General features: G+C 43.0%; 1 protein-coding gene across 6 annotated transcripts in view; it reads left to right on the forward strand.

The window, feature by feature from the left end:
* Positions 1–13,162, forward strand: part of SWT1 (SWT1 RNA endoribonuclease homolog) — a 30,475-nt gene extending 17,313 nt beyond the window's left edge. For 3 of the 6 annotated variants that reach the window (XM_083620088.1, XM_083620087.1, XM_083620086.1), the window contains exons 14-19: positions 280–425; positions 1,428–1,630; positions 2,371–2,502; positions 6,536–6,602; positions 9,792–9,856; positions 11,551–13,162. In XM_083620088.1, coding sequence (XP_083476214.1) covers positions 280–425; positions 1,428–1,630; positions 2,371–2,502; positions 6,536–6,602; positions 9,792–9,856; positions 11,551–11,656 — 719 coding nt within the window. In that variant the 3' untranslated portion in view covers positions 11,657–13,162. Of the gene's footprint in view, positions 1–279; positions 426–1,427; positions 1,631–2,370; positions 2,503–6,535; positions 6,603–9,721; positions 9,857–11,550 lie in introns of those variants that run through there. The other 3 variants (XR_014549513.1, XR_014549514.1, XM_083620089.1) reach the window with 3 other exon arrangements.
* Positions 13,163–17,692: the final 4,530 nt, after the last annotated feature.

Consider the following 17,692-nt stretch of genomic DNA (forward strand, 5'->3'; position numbering starts at 1 on the left):
CTAGAAGGTTTTGGTGACCTCCCAAGTCATGCAGAATTGTAGTGAGTCCCTGTTAGATCCAGGATCTTCAGGAGATGTGTGTCAGTGGTAGATGGTAGCAAGATAATAGCACCCTTTGAATGCACTCCTTATCAGTTGTTGTTCCTGAATAGTTCAAATTGCAAATATACTGGGTTGTATTTGAGGATTACTTATGGTATGGTTGTATTTTGTTTTCTGTCCTCTTTCAACTTTTTCCTCCTTAACATCTCTCTCTCTCTCTCTCTCTCTCTCTCTCAGCTTCTGTGGTTAAACCTTCAACATTGAATGAGGTGCTCCAGGAATCTAAAATGCTGTTGGAGGAGTTCAGCTCAAGGTCAGAATATGATGGTATCCTTCCCAAGGCTTTAGCTCAGGTGAATAAACTGCTCAAGACGCTTGACAAGGTAAGAGCTGCTTAGTTTTGACAGAAGTCATTCCTTTTTACATGCACATGCATGTATCCGATTGCAGCAGCAATGTTGCTGTTGCTTATTTATCATCATCATCCAGGGTTAAAAGCTACTTGTGTTAGAAAACTTCTTTTTAAAGGCAACTTGAAATACACTTTCAATGTCATCTGTGGAACAGATGGTCAAAATAAATCTCAGATGTAACTTTTGAACAAAATGTGTTTGCTTTTATCCTTTTCTTGCAGGGGAATGGATAAGGGTGGGCGAGTCTGCTAGACTCTTGGGTCAGCCCCTGCCTGGGAGGAGTTGAAAGCCAGGAGTGAGGATAGGATAAAATGCTGCTTGCTTTTTTATTGAGCTTATTATTAACTGCATTGTTATAAACCACTTGAGGGTTTTTTACAGGGAAAAGCGAGATTAAAAAGTTTAGGTACCGTATTTTTCCATGTATAAGACTAAGTTTCTCCCCCTAAAAAGTATTGTCAAAAATTAGGGGGCATCTTATACTCTGGGCCATCTCCCCCCATTTTCTTAAATCTGAGTCCCCCAAAATAGGGGGCGTCTTATACATATGGGGGCATCTTATAGACAGAAAAATATAGTAAATAAAACAGCACCCTTGGGTCTTGGTTAGGATTAGGTTCTCCAACACTTTATCTAAAGGAATAAAGAAAGGGGAACTTTTAGCTATAGGTTCTTTCTATCTCCAAGGAGCTCTGATCTGCTCTTTCATTGCATTAGCTAAAGGTGACATAGAGCCAAACAGCCCCCCCCCCCCCCCGCACTGATGTTCTTGTGAAATACTTTGGGTCAAAGTATGAAGGGTGGTATATAAATGTCTTTAAGTCAGTGAAATGTTTTGAAGTAAATCTCATTTTTACTGTGGTTATATCAGTCTTAGTGTGTCATTCCTTTAAAAAATCTGGTAGCTTGCAGCTTTAGCACATCAGATCCAGTATATTTACTGCTTGCTTGCTATATTTTCATAATATTCAGCCAGGTGCTGGACCAAATACTCCAGACACCCTCAAATCTACTTCAGGAACTACTGCTTGTGAACAAATGGAAGATGTAGCTTTGGTCCAGCACACTCAGGATGTAGATACGTCCTTGTCGCCTAAGCCTTTAGCCCAAGGAAACAGGCATGTGGAAATCTGGTCTGTCCTTGAAAGCGTCTGGAACACAATAAACCTATTCAGGTAATAAAAGCTGAAAGAGAGTGTTCTTCTTGAAATCAAGGTTGTCTTATTTTTAGGCAAAATGTAAAGCATCCTAGGGTTAGTGCAGATGTGCTTGTATGCTGCTTGATGACTGGCGGCCAAATTTGTGAATTTAATCCACTGTCAAGAAAATTATGTTCAGAGAAGAGAAGAGATTATTTGGAAGTTCTGGCTGTACTGGTTCATCAGTGGTGACTCCTTCATGTATGCATGCTGTCACCTGATACAGTCACTGCAAATACATGTGTGAACAAGCCCTTAATGAAAACTGTAAAAACATAATTTGTGAAGTGGGCTTCAGTCAACCACAAGGTTTGATGGCAAAAAGTTTTTTTAAAAAAAAAGTTAGTGCAAACTGGAAGATGGCAATGCATACATCTGAAGGAGAATTTTAAACAGCTCAGTAGTTGTTTAAAAATTTCTGCAATGGAAACCTAATGCAAAAGGTTGTGTGTCTTTCTGAGGAAATAGTCCTATTATCACAGCAGCTATACCCTTGTTCACTATGAATTTATGAATCGGATTAGACAGAATGCCTTTGCTTCAGTGAGCTCTTTTGAAAAAGAATCCGTATACATGCAGTAGGATTTCCTGCCTCTGATTCTGTCTGTCTGGGTTTTTTTTTCTCTCTTTCCATCCTTGCCTCCCCACCCCATTCCTGTCTAGGACAATAGGTAGTTCATTGCCTGTTTTAAAATTCATTCTTTTACTTTTCTTAGTCTAGAACTTTTCCAGAAGCTGGACCTCAATACGGCTACCCCCACTCAGAATATGGACTCGTTCAAAGACGCTTTCGTTGGTCTGCAGAAGTTAATGGCAGCAGTGAGCGAAATCCTAGCAGGAATTCGGCAGTAAGTTTATGTGAGCTGAATGGAGTACAGCTGATTCCCACTTATGTGGGGGTTACATCCCCAGATAACTGTGAAATTGTGAATAGTGGGGAGCGCCATCTAAAAACCTGTGAAAAATCCTCTAAACGTCTACAAACCTTTGAAAAACTTTTAAAAACCATGAGCACTTACAAGCCATCTTCTCTCCCCCTCCCCCCCCCCGGTCTTTTCATACCATTTTTCAGTTTTTGTGCTCTTTTTCAGGTTGTTTTTGCCCTTTGCGCACCTTTTCGCAGTTGAAATGGAAATATTTATTTAGTTATTTCCCGGCACTGCAGGTGTACACGGTTGCACACGAGTCAAAAGTGCATAAGTGGGAAATTGCCTGTATGTTACTCTGATGTGTAATCTCATATCTTCACAGGTGTTTGTTGGAACCACTGTGTTGAAATAAGTTTCTTGGTACTTTTAGCTTGTATTGTATTGATGTATTGATCCCAGGCATCTGAAATAGTACCCATTGGAGAGCCAGTGTGGTGTAGTGGTTAAGAGCGGTGGACTCGTAATCTGGTGAACCGGGTTCGCTTCCCCGCTCCTCCACATGCAGCTGCTGGGTGACCTTGGGCTAGTCACACTTCTCTGAAGTCTCTCAGCCCCACTCACTTCACAGAGTGTTTGTTGTGGGGGAGGAAGGGAAAGGAGAATGTTAGCCGCTTTGAGACTCCTTCGGGTAGTGATAAAGTGGGATATCAAATCCAAACTCTTCTTCATAGTTGCCTGTTAGCAACTACCTGTTAGCTAGTTCCAAAAACTGAACCGCCACTTTCATGTATTGGTACTAGTATTTCACAAGGCAAGGTGCCTATATTTCAATTGTTTTATCATGCTCATGGTTTTTATGATTTTAGTGATGTGAATTTTATTTTATTAGAACTATTCTGTTATGCGTTGTGGCTTTTATGATTTTTAAAAGCCACATTTAGTTTGTTTTATAAAGGAAAGCCAGGTACAGTGATACCTTGGGTTACATACGCTTCAGGTTACATACACCAGGTTACAGACTCCACTAACCCAGAAATATTACCTCGGGTTAAGAACTTTGCTTCAGGATGAGAACAGAAATCGTGCTCTGGAGGCGCGGCGGCAGCAGGAGGCCCCATTAGCTAAAGTAGTGCTTCAGGTTAAGAACAGTTTCAGGTTAAGAATGGACCTCTGGAACAAATTAAGTATTTAACCCGAGGTACCACTGTATAAAGAAGTTATTAAGTTAGCTTTATTTTTTATGCCAAATTACAGTAGTACCTTGTTTTGCGACCAGGATCCGTTCCGGAGCCCTGGTCGCTGGCTGAAAAGGACGCTGGACAAAGCGCTGCGTCTGCGCATGCACGCGGAGTGGTTTGCGCTTCTGTGCATGTGCGAGCGGCGAACCCGGAAGTAACCCATCCTGGTACTTCTGGGTTTGCCACAGACGTTCGACGGAACGGGCGCTCAAAGAGGCGGACGCTAGACAAGGTACCACTGTAATCCACACACATACAAGATTTTAGCAGGTGACCTGCTAAGAGGTGGGACCAACCAAGGATGTTACGGAAGCACTTCTATAAAAAAATTAACTTTATTTTTTTTATTGCATACAAATAGATATAGGATCTCAGTCCTTCTCATTAACTGCTTTGGAAGGTTGTCAATCTAATGCCAATCTTCTTTGGTATGTGATTTTTTTTCAACTTTTAATAAAAAATAAACACTAGAAAACTTGGGTCTGCTGCTGCGAATTTGTGGGCATGTATATTTAGGTGCCACAAAACATTCCTCCTCAAAACTGCTGCCGTTAGCCAACTGGCAGTCACATACATGAAATTCAGTAAATAAGTTAAAACTTTGGTAAACAAATCACTATGCATAATATGTTGTTCTTGGGTCAGTACTTGCCACCGCGGTCAGTCGTCTGCTGTGTGGGCCTACTTTCTGCTTCCACAGGGCTTGATGCCATGTATTCCGGTCGGTACTAGGGCTGTGCATTGGTTCTGTGCGCGGTTTGAATTACAAAGTGAATATGGGTAATCTGAAGGAGGCTTTCACATTCTGGAGTCAGATTGCACCATTGACAAGGCATTTGTAATAGTTAAAGTCCTGAATCACACACACACAATTTGCAATATAGTGCAGGCGTTCTCAAACATCTCTGCTCTCAGAGCCAACTTGAGATGGCTGAAAATTACTGATGCCAATCACCTACCAAAAAAGGTGATGTAGGAGCAGAATCACAAAATGTTGTCACATACGGAAATGGGCATAAAGTAAGGATGGATGAGACCACAGGGCCCACCTGAAAGTAGCCTGAGGGTCGAACTGAGAAACATTGCTCTAGATTAATGGCGTGCAAATGTCTGCTGCCATCTAATGGCTATTTAGGAGACAGCAGAAGATATATGAAGAGATTTGGCTGTAGATGAAAATAATTGTTATACTCTGGGGTAAGCAGAGAGCCTTGAGTAGTCTGTAGAATGAAGTGTGCAGCAAGAACTGGATCTTTTGAGTTCCATTGCAGAGCACACAAAAAAGTATATGCGTCCTACAAAAGAGACCTAAAACTTTGATTCCTGAGTATGCTAAAGCTGTCCAATATTAGAAGCGCTGGGGGAGGCAGCAATATGTATTTTTTTAATCACAGGTTTTATAGGCATTTCCTTTGTGCTGATGAACTGTGATACCGAAAGAACACACGTTTCATCTTTGCCGAGCTAGCCTCCAAGAGATCTCCCCGCTTGTTTGCAAATGGATGTAAATTGCTTTAAATTAAAATCATGCTGCAGTGTGAACCAAGGTCATTTGGAATATTTATACAAGGTGTCAGGAAGAAAAATATAGGCAGGATTGAAAGCCACAAGAAAAAGACAAGGAGCCGTCTGTGGCTTGGAAGTTCAATGCTGAATGCTTAGGAGGAGAGGCATTCATACATGTCAGACGTCACTTGTTACATACTGTGACCCATGAATCATGCACTGGTTAGGCCTGCACATAGGAGTTAAAATCTCTAAGCAAAGTTTTCTGTGGAGTGCAAAAAAGAAGAAGAAAAATAGGGAGGAGGTAGTGAGTGAACTTGGGATTTCCGGCCCCTTCAATATGATCAAGAATAATATTTTGGACAGGATAAGATATGTTGCAAAGTGTATACACACAGATCCATAATGGTCATGAGGCTGTGGCATTGGATCTGAAATACAACAGAGGTTTCCTGTTAATCCTCATACCCTGTTTGTAATACATCGGGTTGGCCACTGTGAGAACAAGATGCTAGGATAGATAAACCTTTGGCCTAACTGGCAGGGGTCTTCTTATGTCTTCAATAGTGTTTCTCCTGAGAGTAGACATGAATGGGCAGGAACATGCAAAGTAAGGTATCCTGGTCCCAAGTTATTCAGGGTTTTCTATGCCAAAGGCAAGCCCTTAAACGTGACCCAGTAGCACGTGCGATGTGCTGTCAATAGGGCTCCCCCTTCAACAGCTTTGCTGCAGCATTCTGCACTAGTTGCAATTTCTGGACCAATATTAAGGGAAGCCCCAAACAGAGCACATTTTAGTAATTGAATCCCCTACTGCTTGAATTTACAGGGAGAATCTTTTAACAGAGGCCCTGTGGAACATGTGTACTCTGTGTCCACGGGGCCAATAATAATAATCATAATCATAATAAATTTTTATTTATATCCCGCCCTCCCAGCTGAAGCCAGGCTCAGAGCGGCTAACATCAGATGTCTTTTAGAGGACTCGCCCTGTACAAATTAAGAACACGTGTTTTAAGCTGATTTTATATAGCTTTAATTCTATCGGTGTATTTTAATGATCAGTTTTCTATGTTTTTAGCAGTTCTTATTTTTATCTGTAAGCTGCTGTCCTGAGCCCCATCAGGGAAAAAAGGCAACAAATAAATAACTAAATAAGAACCTCATTCATGCGGTATAAGCAACGATGTGAACTTCTTATGTCATTGGGTCATCCATGTTTAAAATCCTTTAATGAGTTTTCCACTGTTTGTACTTATCTTTTTCAGGGTTTTAGTGCCAAACAGTAGCTTTCAAGATGTCTGGGCTCTCTATAGCTTTTTAACTAATAATAAGGTAGGTTTGATTTCCGCTTTAAAGTATTTTGTAGGTGTTAGAGTACTTTATGTTGACCCCAAACCCCGAAATTTTGTGTGCAGATAGTCCAGGGCAGACTGATTACTGGGCTAGTCTAATAATTTCTTCCTTGAAAGGGGAAACATGAAGTGTCCCCCAAATGCTTAAGGTATTGTCACACGATTTGGGAAGCAAAATCCTTGTAAGTTTACTTTGTGACCATAGCTCGCATCACATCAACCCGTAGAGCTGTCTAAATCAAGTCAGCTCCTATGGGGATGGCGGATTAAACTGGCAGCCGAGAAAAATATCCCTCCACATTCTTCAGACAACTTTCACGTCATCTGACAAGGACTGTTGCCTCTCCAAAGAAGTCAGTTGAGCCTGCTGCTGCTTCACATACATTGGTCAGCCAGCCTGGAAGCAGGGTAGATTTGCTCCCTGCAAGTCTAGAAACATGTTTCTGGCTGCCTCTGCATTTACACATTCCAGTATATATTGTTAGTCCGTAATAACCGTAAGTCAAGCAACTCATTCTTATTTCTGGATACTCACAGAGCTTTCTAAAACCAATAATAGACCTGAGAGTTGTTGCTAACCAGGAATGAGAGTGCTGCACTGTGGCTCTTTCCTTTGCCACTCTGTAATGTTGGAAGACCAAGGTCACATGGGACTACTACTTATGTGACCTCAGACACCCAGTGTTTACTGAGCAGCATAGGAAGAAACCACTATAGAATCATTGGGCCAGCTCACACAGCCCGCAGTGGTGCAGCACATTCCCAGAGACCATCACTTGGAGCTGCTGGCTGTTTGAACCAGCCTACTATTTTAGCAGCCAACAAACCTGAGATGGAACTTCCAAGTTCAGATTGAGAGCAAAGTGCTCTGTTAGTAGAACTTAATGCCACCTGGATACTATGGCAGCCAGTGAGCTGGTTTGCTAAGGGGAAGCAGCCAGTGCCATGGGGAAACGTTGAAGGGGACCCCTTCCCACCTCTTACCTTTTGCTGTGTGAAGGTGGAGGTGGCAGAAATCGGCGTCATGTGCAGTTGCTGAGTGTGGACGATTGTCCTGGCAAAGGTATTGGCTGAGAACCTTGAAATATTGGATCTTCCTGCATTATAGAGCCCTATCTCCTAACTCTCTCCTTTACGACTTCTTAAGTGATAATGTAATTTACAATTTATCATTGATTTGTAGGGGGAAATTGAACTCAATAGGGCTTCATCTAATTGACTTTGAAAATTCTGACCCCAAAGATACTTGGGAAATTATCAGGAAAAATCTTACAGGAAAAAGTGTTCTCTCCACTTTTGAGGTTGCAAAGCACAGCACTTGCTCTCCTCTCTATTTAAATCTCCATTTGTGTAGAGATTTTCAAAAGGGTTACATGACAAATCTAAAGAATCATGAACTGTGCAGGCTGTTTATGCTAGCCAGATTTAATTTGTTTCCCTCGATGATGGTAAGAGGAAGATATTTAGCTCTCCCAGAAGCAGAGCGTCTCTGCAAATGTGGTAGGCAGGAACCTGATACATTGGAGCATATTTTCTTTTCTTGGGATTTTGGCATTTATGCCAGAAGACAATTGTTAGAGGCCTTACAACCGCCAACGGTTCAGGACCTGCTCTCGGACAGGAATGATCAAATTACTCTAATAGTGGCTAAATTTTTGAGTGCTGTCCATGTGGAAAGACTGGGCCATTATAGAGAGATTTAGTGGTTCTTGATTAGTCGGTGATGTGGTAGTGTTATACTGTATTATTTATGCAAATTGTTATGCCGAATTCGTATTTTCCACAATCTGTATATGGTGTTTGTTTTAAAATGTGTGGTTTGCTATGCCTAATAAAGGATTGATTGGTATTGGCTGCTGATGTTGTCATGGGTGACCCTCCACTCAGCAGCTGGGCTTTTGCTTGGCACCCAATGCTATGCTTACCCCTTCTTTTTATGGTAAAGAGAAATAAGAGTGGAAAGGTTCCTCCATGGCCAGTCATAGTTTTGCTTAGCAGACTCTCTCACTGGCATGAACAACCAACGCAACAGGATGCATTTATGTTGTCCATAACATGGCTTTGTATTAGAAGTTGTTTCCTTTTAGAGGTCTAGTGTAGTTCCATAATTTCAGTGATTCAGTTCACCAAGACAGAAGCACATTTTCATTTGAGTCAAGCAAGGGAGACTTCCATTTCCAAGGTGGTTGATATTTCACTGCCTGATTAATTATTGCATGCTGTTCCCCAGAGACTGAACCAGAACTGTAACCATAGAAAAGTGGCTTAGAGCCTCTTAGGAATATGTGAGAACACCACATCTTTCCTCTTGGCTGGTTTTTCTCTAAACTTCTTTACAGCTTCGTTCTAGAGTGAATTTGACATCACCACATTACTGAATACGCAGCTGCATTTGCTGCCTGAGTCCACAGTTATTAAGCCACAGGAAAACACCATATATTTTCTTTCTTGTTTCATATTGATTGATTGGTTAGAGCTAGGATAAAGAGATATAATTCAAGGCAGCTTCTTATGAGTAAAGTGACCAAAACATTTGCAGGAGAAAACAAATGCAGGCTGCCAAGTTATTAGTCGGCCACCAAATTTCAGCTTTGTGGTATGGAATGCAGTTAACGCAATTGGGCAAAGAACTTCACCAACAGACTTTGCTAGCCTTTAAATTATGGGAATATAGACTCTACAGAGATTAATAGAAGTTTGCTTTGGAAGAGATGCCTTGTGTGTATTGAACTAATGGCTGTCTGCTGTGCTGGTCTGCATCAATAAGTATATCTTTCAGCTGCCATTTCTGTCACCCGTGAGCTTGTTACCCTTTCTCTAGTCAATCATAAATGACATTGATTGGTACCATACTGCTCAATAAGTGCTCTGGAGTGATGGGTCAGCATCTTATACCCTATAAAGTAGACTGCCAGCAAATTATTTTGCCAAAGATGCCACTTTTTCACACTTGTTTTGCAGACCAGGCTGGCAAAGTGCAGGGGCTGTGGCTTGACTTGGCAAAGGGGCTAGGTGACAACTCTTATTTTAAGGACTTCAATAAAAAGATAATCTGAAGCAGTCCTTAGTTCTTTTACAGCGATGAATAATTTCCAACAGCTAATATCCACATTTCATGATTGGCGAGTCTTCCAAGACATTTCAGTGTGTTTCCCCCCCTCCTTCATAGATGCACAATAATACGAAATTTACTGCTGAGGAACTTTATGACTGCATTTCCCAAGAGGTGTACAGGTAAGCTACTTTTTATACATCTGCAATTGCTGGCCACAATCGTTTTTCACTAGTTTTTTCATTATGTTGAAAACATATTCTATGTGGCAGCGTCTCCTCTTCCTTTCAGAACAGAGTAATTTTAGTTTGCAAAATAGTGATATTGGGATCTCTTGACAGCAGCAGTCTGAATCCTATCTTCAGTATTCCTGTGTACTTAATAGAGTAAATGTACAAAATATCGTCTGAAACAGATGTATTATTTTAAGATCTTTCAGTGAAACATACCTTGTGTTGAACCTTGCTTTTTATCCTGTAATCAAGCAGTGTTACAATATTTGAAAGAAGGCATAATTAAGGCATTAATGTTCATTCCCTTATATGCTGCCTTTATGTTCCCTGAGGTTTTTCAAAGAGACAGTTTTTTTAAGTTGTGTTATCAAACAATCTTGATTGCTTTCCAAGATCACAATTTGCATTAGCATCAAACAAAAAGCAGTTTCTTTTCTTTTCAGCACAGCTGCTGTGGAGCAGAATGTTTGGATGCTAATAAATGCAAAACTGGGGAAAACAATACAATTGTAACCTGAGCAAAACATAGACATTAGGGAGAATGCTTATGTAAACCAAAGCCTTTATGCTTCTGTGTGTCTCCAATTAAATTATTGTATAGAAATAAAATCATGCAGCTTATTAACATGGCCTTGATTGGCAGAACTGTCCTGTTTCATCTACCATATTTTTCGCTCTATAAGATGCACCAGACCACAAGACGCACCTAGTTTTTGGAGGAGGAAATCAAGAAAAAAATTATTCTGAATCTCAGAAGCCAGAACAGCAAGAGGGATCACTGCGCAGTGAAAGCAGCAATCCCTCTTGCTGTTCTGGCTTCTGGGATAGCTGCGCAGCCTGCATTCGCTCTATAAGACGCACACACATTCCCCCTTACTTTTTAGGAGGGAAAAAGTGAGTCTTATAGAGCAAAAAATACGGTAATTCAGGACAATAAAATGTCATGTGTTATTACTTGCCAGTACTTTATACGTTACAATTAAAACAAAACAAAACACAAGGGATAAAAATTAGGAATTGAAGTGTAATAAACTGAGTTGCACATTGAAAAGAGAGCACCAAGGCTTGATTAAAATAAAGCCAGTAAGTAAAAGTATCTCCCTTAGTAAGGAATTCCAGAGCCTGGGTGCAGCCACCAAAAAGACACTCTTTCCTCCTCACCAGCTGTACTGCGGAAATTGAAAATGCAGAGTAGAGACTGTCCTGATTTCAATATATGGGGCAGACTCGGGTAGGAGAAGACGGCCTTTCAAGTAGTCTGGTCTTCAGCAGTATTGGGTTTTGAAAGCCATAACCAGCACTCTTATGAATTGGACCCAGAAATGAGCTGGAAGCCAATACAGTGGATGCTCAGGTTGCGAACGTGATCCATGCAGGATGCATGTTGCGATTTGGCGCTTATGCGCATACGCAACTGCCGAAACCCGAAAGTAACCCGTTCCAGTACTTCCGGGTTTCGGCAGGTCCGTAACCCGAGAAACACAACCTGAAGCATCTGTAACCCAAGGTATGACTGTACTGCCATTGTAACAAAGCAGTTGAAAAGTTGTTAAAAGGTAATAAGTGATCGAATTGGGACAGGTTTTAGTAACTAAATCTATGCGTTTTCTTCTCTCATCCCCCATCCCCCCTCCCTTCTCCAGGGACCGTTTATCGGTTGGATGCTGCCAACTAGCTCAACTGGACAACAATATTAAACAGTGCTATGAATCTGTCTGTCTGGAGATAAAGAACAGGGGTTGGCTCTAATTGTGCAATCAGCTGCAGCTTTTGAATTGTAGAGTTGAAAGGGACCCTGCGGGTCATCTAGCCCAACCCCCTGCAATGAAGGAACACGTCAGTTTGATGGCCCAGCCAAAGATGGACCTTAGAGCAGTGTTACTAAATGGCATTATTTGCGCTCTCGGCAGCTATGCTTAAGGTCCCAAACTACACGTTACATTAATTGTGTAGTTTGGTGCTGTTCTTCCCCACCCACCCCTTATCTATATAGCAGCTGCTGAGGGGAGGGGGGTGAGGGTTAGGATTGGGGCCCAACGCATATTTGTATTAGGTATATGTTGCCATTGGTGCCAGCAGAGTGAGGGAGACAGATTTAGTCAGGATAACTCAGCACGAGACTTTTAAACTCGGGACTGTAGTGTGAGGGTAAAGAGCAAACCCCCTTTTCCCCCAATCCTGATTTTTCAGTACATTAAAAAAAAAAAAACTTGCAAGATCCAAACGGTTGTTGTTAAGATAACGCACAATTTATCTAAAGAAATAGTAGCAGGAAAAAAAGAGTCCACATCGCAGTGATGGTAGCTTACCTCAGCAGAGATCCTGCCAACACAGTGGTCTCCCAACAGTCACAACCTCTCTTCCAACGAGGCCCCCACATCACTTAGGTATGTAAGGCACCAATTAGCAATTGCGGAAATCACTTAAGCCCCCTCTGAGCTCCCTCTCAAACACAAAGCATAGCCCCACCCCACAAGCGACTTTGACAGATGAGTGGGATCACTTGCCTGTGAATCACCTGATAGGTGCTCACAGCAAGCCCCGCTTTGGGCATGGATCGACTGCGCCAGCGAGGCTCACTTGTAAGCACCGATCAGCTGCTGGGTGCCGACAAGCCTTGCTTACCAAGGAGCAATTAGGAGCACACACTATGGCTCCCAGTTGTTCCTTTGCAACCATGTAATTCCTCCCCCACCCTCCATGCAGCATCTGACATCAGTTGAAGGGTAGGGGGATGTGGTTTGGGGAAAGCAGACTGGTGGGTCAGAGGTCCTAACCACAGTAGGTGGTTAGGCCAGACGCTGGCTAGGCCTGCAGGCAGGATTTCAAATCCTCCGGCATCCTGAGCAAGGGCAATAGCAGTAGCAATAGCAATAGCAATAGCACTACAGCATTTTTGCTAGTGCAAAAGCAAAGGTAACTCATCAGTGGAGTGGCAGAGGCAGGATCAGGCCCTGGTCACAGACTCCTAGGAGAGAAGGCTTGGAAGAAACCCCCAAAGACCTCCAGGAAGCATGCATTTTCGGTCCAATGGGAGGGATACAACCAGAGAGGGTTTGTCTCCAGCTACTCTCTGGAACAGGGACCTGTGATCAACTTTGGAAAATTTGGCTGGGGCTGATTGGCGCTGTAGTCCAAAACATCTAGTGGGAACCAGGTTGGTGAAGAATGCTCTATATCTTCATCCCGTTATTGAATTTCTGGCATTTTATCCTTTCTAACCTCTCTTAATTAAAACAGCGTTTTTTCACTTTATTATATTCTTCCCTATTGTTTACTTCTTGTCCTCTTCACTGTCTTCTCCCTACCTACCCCCTCTCCCGCTCGGCCATGGGTCCTGGCAGGAGAATCCATTACGTGGGAGACAGAATAGAAGCAAGGCTAAAATCTCACTGTCTTGTGTGAGGTGTGTATCAGTGCCTTGAGCGCAGCTGCTATACCTTGATGACTACAGTGGGTCCGAACCCATGGTGGGTCCGAACGGAAGCTTGCCCCAGAAGCACTATGCAATGGAATTTGGAGATCCAGTCAACCGTCCCTGCCCCCCCCCCTTTGGAGTGGTGCTCCTAGAGGCAATTGGTGAAGAGAAATGTAGCTTGGGATTTGCTCAAGTAGTATGACTGGCAAACGTATTGCCAAGGTGGAAGGGGCTCATCGGGGCAGGGACCATTTTGAACTGGTTTGATGACCGCTTGCCACTGGACGGTGCTCCACACCTCTGCCTTGCACTTTTGAAACAAAATTGAGCGTCGTTATTTATTCGTTTATTGTATTTGTATTACCCCCCATACTTTATGCTATAGCTTACTCCTGCCCCCTCCAGCCCTTAGCAGATTCTGCCTGTGGAAACATTCGCCCCATTGTTATGCCAAAGTACCCAGAAACGAGCAAAAAAATGGCTGGTCATTCTAAAACCATTGAGCAAGCTTGTGAAAGCAATGTGGACCTCCCACCCCTCTCCTGACACACGGCGTGCTTCTAATTCCTCCGAGGAATGTGATGGGGACTCCCCATCCCCCAGGACTTTGCTACAGACAAAAGTTCCAGATAGGATGTCTTTCCTTCTCTCAAAGAAAGAAGATGAGAAGTGGAGAGATGCCATTTGCAGTAAGTAACAAGCGTTCCCATTTTTCTGCTTTACGCTGGCCTAGTCATGGCAACACAGGACTTGTGAATTGTTAAAGTGTATTGTGAGTTCCCTATGCTGGCACAGTATGGAACTACCTTGGCAAACTTGACTTTCACCCAGTCAATTTAACTCAAGGCTACGATTGCAATCCTGTGCTTATTTGTTTGGGAGTAAGTCTTAAGTAAATGTATGATTTACTTTTGAGTGAAGGAACCTAGGATTGCATTGCCCAGCTTCATTTTTTGTTTAGAAGGATACTACACAAGCATTTTTGCGTCGCTGTTTTGGAAGGCTTGCCTTGAGGAATTTGCTCAAATAATTTCTGCAAGCGGCTGTTTTGATAAACAAAAGGTGGCACAAGGTGTGTTCAGTCTTTCTCCATCGTGGCACATGGAGGAGGGAGCAGGACCGCAACCCCCAACATGCTTGTGCAAATGTGTGCAAATGCAACTTTGTCAGTGCAGCGATGGGCAAGATTCCCTCATTGCAGTGGGTTGGACTAGATGACCCTCGTGGGCCCTTCCATCTCTACAATTCTGTTATTCCAAGTCGATTATGGCTAGATGGGACGCGGGTGGCGCTGTGGGTAAAAGCCTCAGCGCCTAGGGCTTGCCGATCAAAAGGTCGGCGGTTCGAATCCCCGCGGCGGGGTGCGCTCCCATTGCTCGGTCCCAGCGCCTGCCAACCTAGCAGTTCGAAAGCACCCCCGGGTGCAAGTAGATAAATAGGGACCGCTTACTAGTGGGAAGGTAAACGGCGTTTCTGTGTGCTGCACTGGCTCGCCAGATGCAGCTTTGTCACGCTGGCCACGTGACCCGGAAGTGTCTCCGGACAGCGCTGGCCCCCGGCCTCTTAAGTGAGATGGGCACACAACCCTAGAGTCTGTCAAGACTGGCCCATACGCACAGGGGTACCTTTACCTTTACCTTTACTATGGCTAGATGCAAATAGTAAAAGGCTAGTTTTAGGGCTGATATCTCTGACTTTGAGGGGCCAGAAGCAGCAGACCAGAGACCTAGAGAAGTCTCACTAAACTGAAAGGGATTTCACTAATTAAATAAAGATACTGACTGTGGCTATGCACATTTTGGGGTTCAGAAGAATATAGTGTTATATTCAATGACACATGGAACCACCGTTTTTGTTTTGGTTCTAATTGATTATGGATAAGCAATGTCTCAGCTGCAGTCAATGTGTGCAAGCCACTGCAGAGGAGAGTTTTTTTTTTAATTTATTGTCAATAAATACTGTATTTTGTCTTATCTACCTGTGCTGGTCACATGGTTAGTTTCTGCTGAATGTTGGCAAATGAAAACAGGGACTTTGGGGGGGGGAAATGGAATAGGTGTTGAAGTGAAAGCCAAAATTAGTTGTTTTATATTGATCTGTCCAAAGCTCATATAAATTAGCAATACTCTCACATACCTAAAGCATATTTTTTCAGCCCATTTATAGCTGTTACCTAAACAGCAGCCAACTTTTCATTGTATTAACATGTACTGAAATAAAATTTGATATTATTTTTATTCTGATATTCTTTTTAAAAAATGTTAAGATCTTAATAACTTGAGCTATTCTTTTATTACATAGCAGTTCTCTGCTGAATTGTCCTCTCTTTGTTACCTGTACATTCGTCGGTCAACTAAACCGGGGGTTGCAAAGCTTTTTGGACAGTTTGAATTTTGAGGGAGTACTGGGGAAACCAGTCACTAAACGACTGCCATAGGACATGGCATAATTCAGAATTAGAAAGTACAATCATGGTGAAGTTTCCCCCATAATTGGTATTTCCAAGCTAGGAAAGGCTTCAACCTGAATTTTTGCCTGCCATAGAGCTGTTAATAGCACATGGACCCTGCTCTCAAGCAAAGTCTGCCATCCTGTACCCTTTTGCCTGGTAGTAAGCCCTATTAAGGGACGCAGGTGGCACTGTGGGTTAAACCACAGAGCCTAGGACTTGCCAATCAGAAGGTCAGTGGTTCGAATCCCTGTGACGGGGTGAGCTCCCGTTGCTCAGTCCCTGCTCCTGCCAACCTAGCAGTGGACTCATAATCTGGTGAACTGGGTTCGCTTCCCTGCTCCTCCACATGCAGCTGCTGGGTGACCTTGGGCCAGTCACACTTCTCTGAAGTCTCTCAGCCCCACTCACCTCACAGAGAGTTTGTTGTGGGGGAGGAAGGGAAAGGAGAATGTTAGCCACCTTGAGACTCCATAGGGTAGTGATAAAGCGGGATATCAAATCCAAACTCCTCCTCCTCCTCCTCCTCCTCTTCTTCTTCTTCTTGACAGTGCAGTCACATATGAGCAAGAAATGGGGGCCAGTTTGCAGGAATCACTCAGGTGAATCTTTTTTCCTGGACTGCACCGTTTTTTGGCTAGAGGAAGAATGGGCATCTTGTGGAGTATAGCATCAGTGGCAAGCATGAATTTGCTACTCTATGTAATAGATAATCCATTACCCCCTCCCCACAATATTTGCAGATGGGCTGCTCCTTTGACGTTCCTCAATAGGCCAATGTGGACCATCATATATTTAAAAACTGGATTTTGGCAGTTCTGTGTAAGCAGCCTGCTGCAAGCCAGAAATGCCATGGTTTGTAACTTTTTTGTTTGGTAACTTTAATGTTGAAGGGATGCGGGTGGCGCTGTGGGTTAAACCACTGAGCCTAGGACTTGCCGATCAGAAGGTTGGTGGTTTGAATCCCCGTGACGGGGTGAGCTCCCGTTGCTCGGCCCCTGCTCCTGCTAACCTAGCAGTTTGAAAGCACGTCAAAGTGCAAGTAGATAAATAGGTACCGCTCCGGCGGGAAGGTAAACGGCGTTTCCGTGCGCTCCTCTGGTTCGCCAGAAGCGGCTTAGTCATGCTGGCCACATGACCCTGAAGCTGTACGCCAGCTCCCTCGGCCAGTAAAGCGAGATGAGCACCGCAATCCCAGAGTCGTCCATGACTGGACTTAATGGTCAGGGGTCCCTTTACCTTTTAAGCCCTATTAAGCATAATGAGACTTAACTTACATGCTACATGTCTATTCAGATGCAACAATGCAGTGAATTCTTAATGAGCTTCTGGTCTTTAGCTCTGGCATACCAGGGAACATGGCTAAAGCCTCTTTTAAAAGTTTTCAGGTTTGCATTTTTGGGGGAAGAGGGGATTCTTTAACATAACTTACTAGGAACTACCAGATCTCAGACACATATACTGGAAGAAAGATGTATTCTGGTTGCAAGGGAAAAAAGGAAGGGCAAGCTAGAGCTTCCATGGACTAGGAAATAAGGACAGGAGCAAGAGTACACTATAATGGAATTAGGGAAAAAACAGCTCTTTAAAACCCCAAGGCTTTCGATTGCTTGGTATTCAAAACAACCCCCTTTTCACTCACAGGTCTGACTTCACTCATTGGCTAAAAACACTGAAGTAAAACATACTTGACCCTATGGGTAGTAATTTTGTTTTTCATAATTGTTTTCACAAAATGTAAACGCCCCTGCCTCAAACCATAATACATGAATGTGATAGAAATAAGGGAATTGTCACTTAATGTAAAGCGCTCTGTTATAGTATGTAGGAAACATGTTAAATTTAGGAAGTGAGACTCTGTTTACAACTTCAGTTTCAATCTTTGGTTGACTATAAACGAAATCCTTTTTAAAAACAA

Source organism: Podarcis filfolensis (genome assembly GCF_964270895.1).
Source record: "Podarcis filfolensis genome assembly, chromosome: 6".
Classification (NCBI taxonomy): domain Eukaryota; kingdom Metazoa; phylum Chordata; class Lepidosauria; order Squamata; family Lacertidae; genus Podarcis; species Podarcis filfolensis.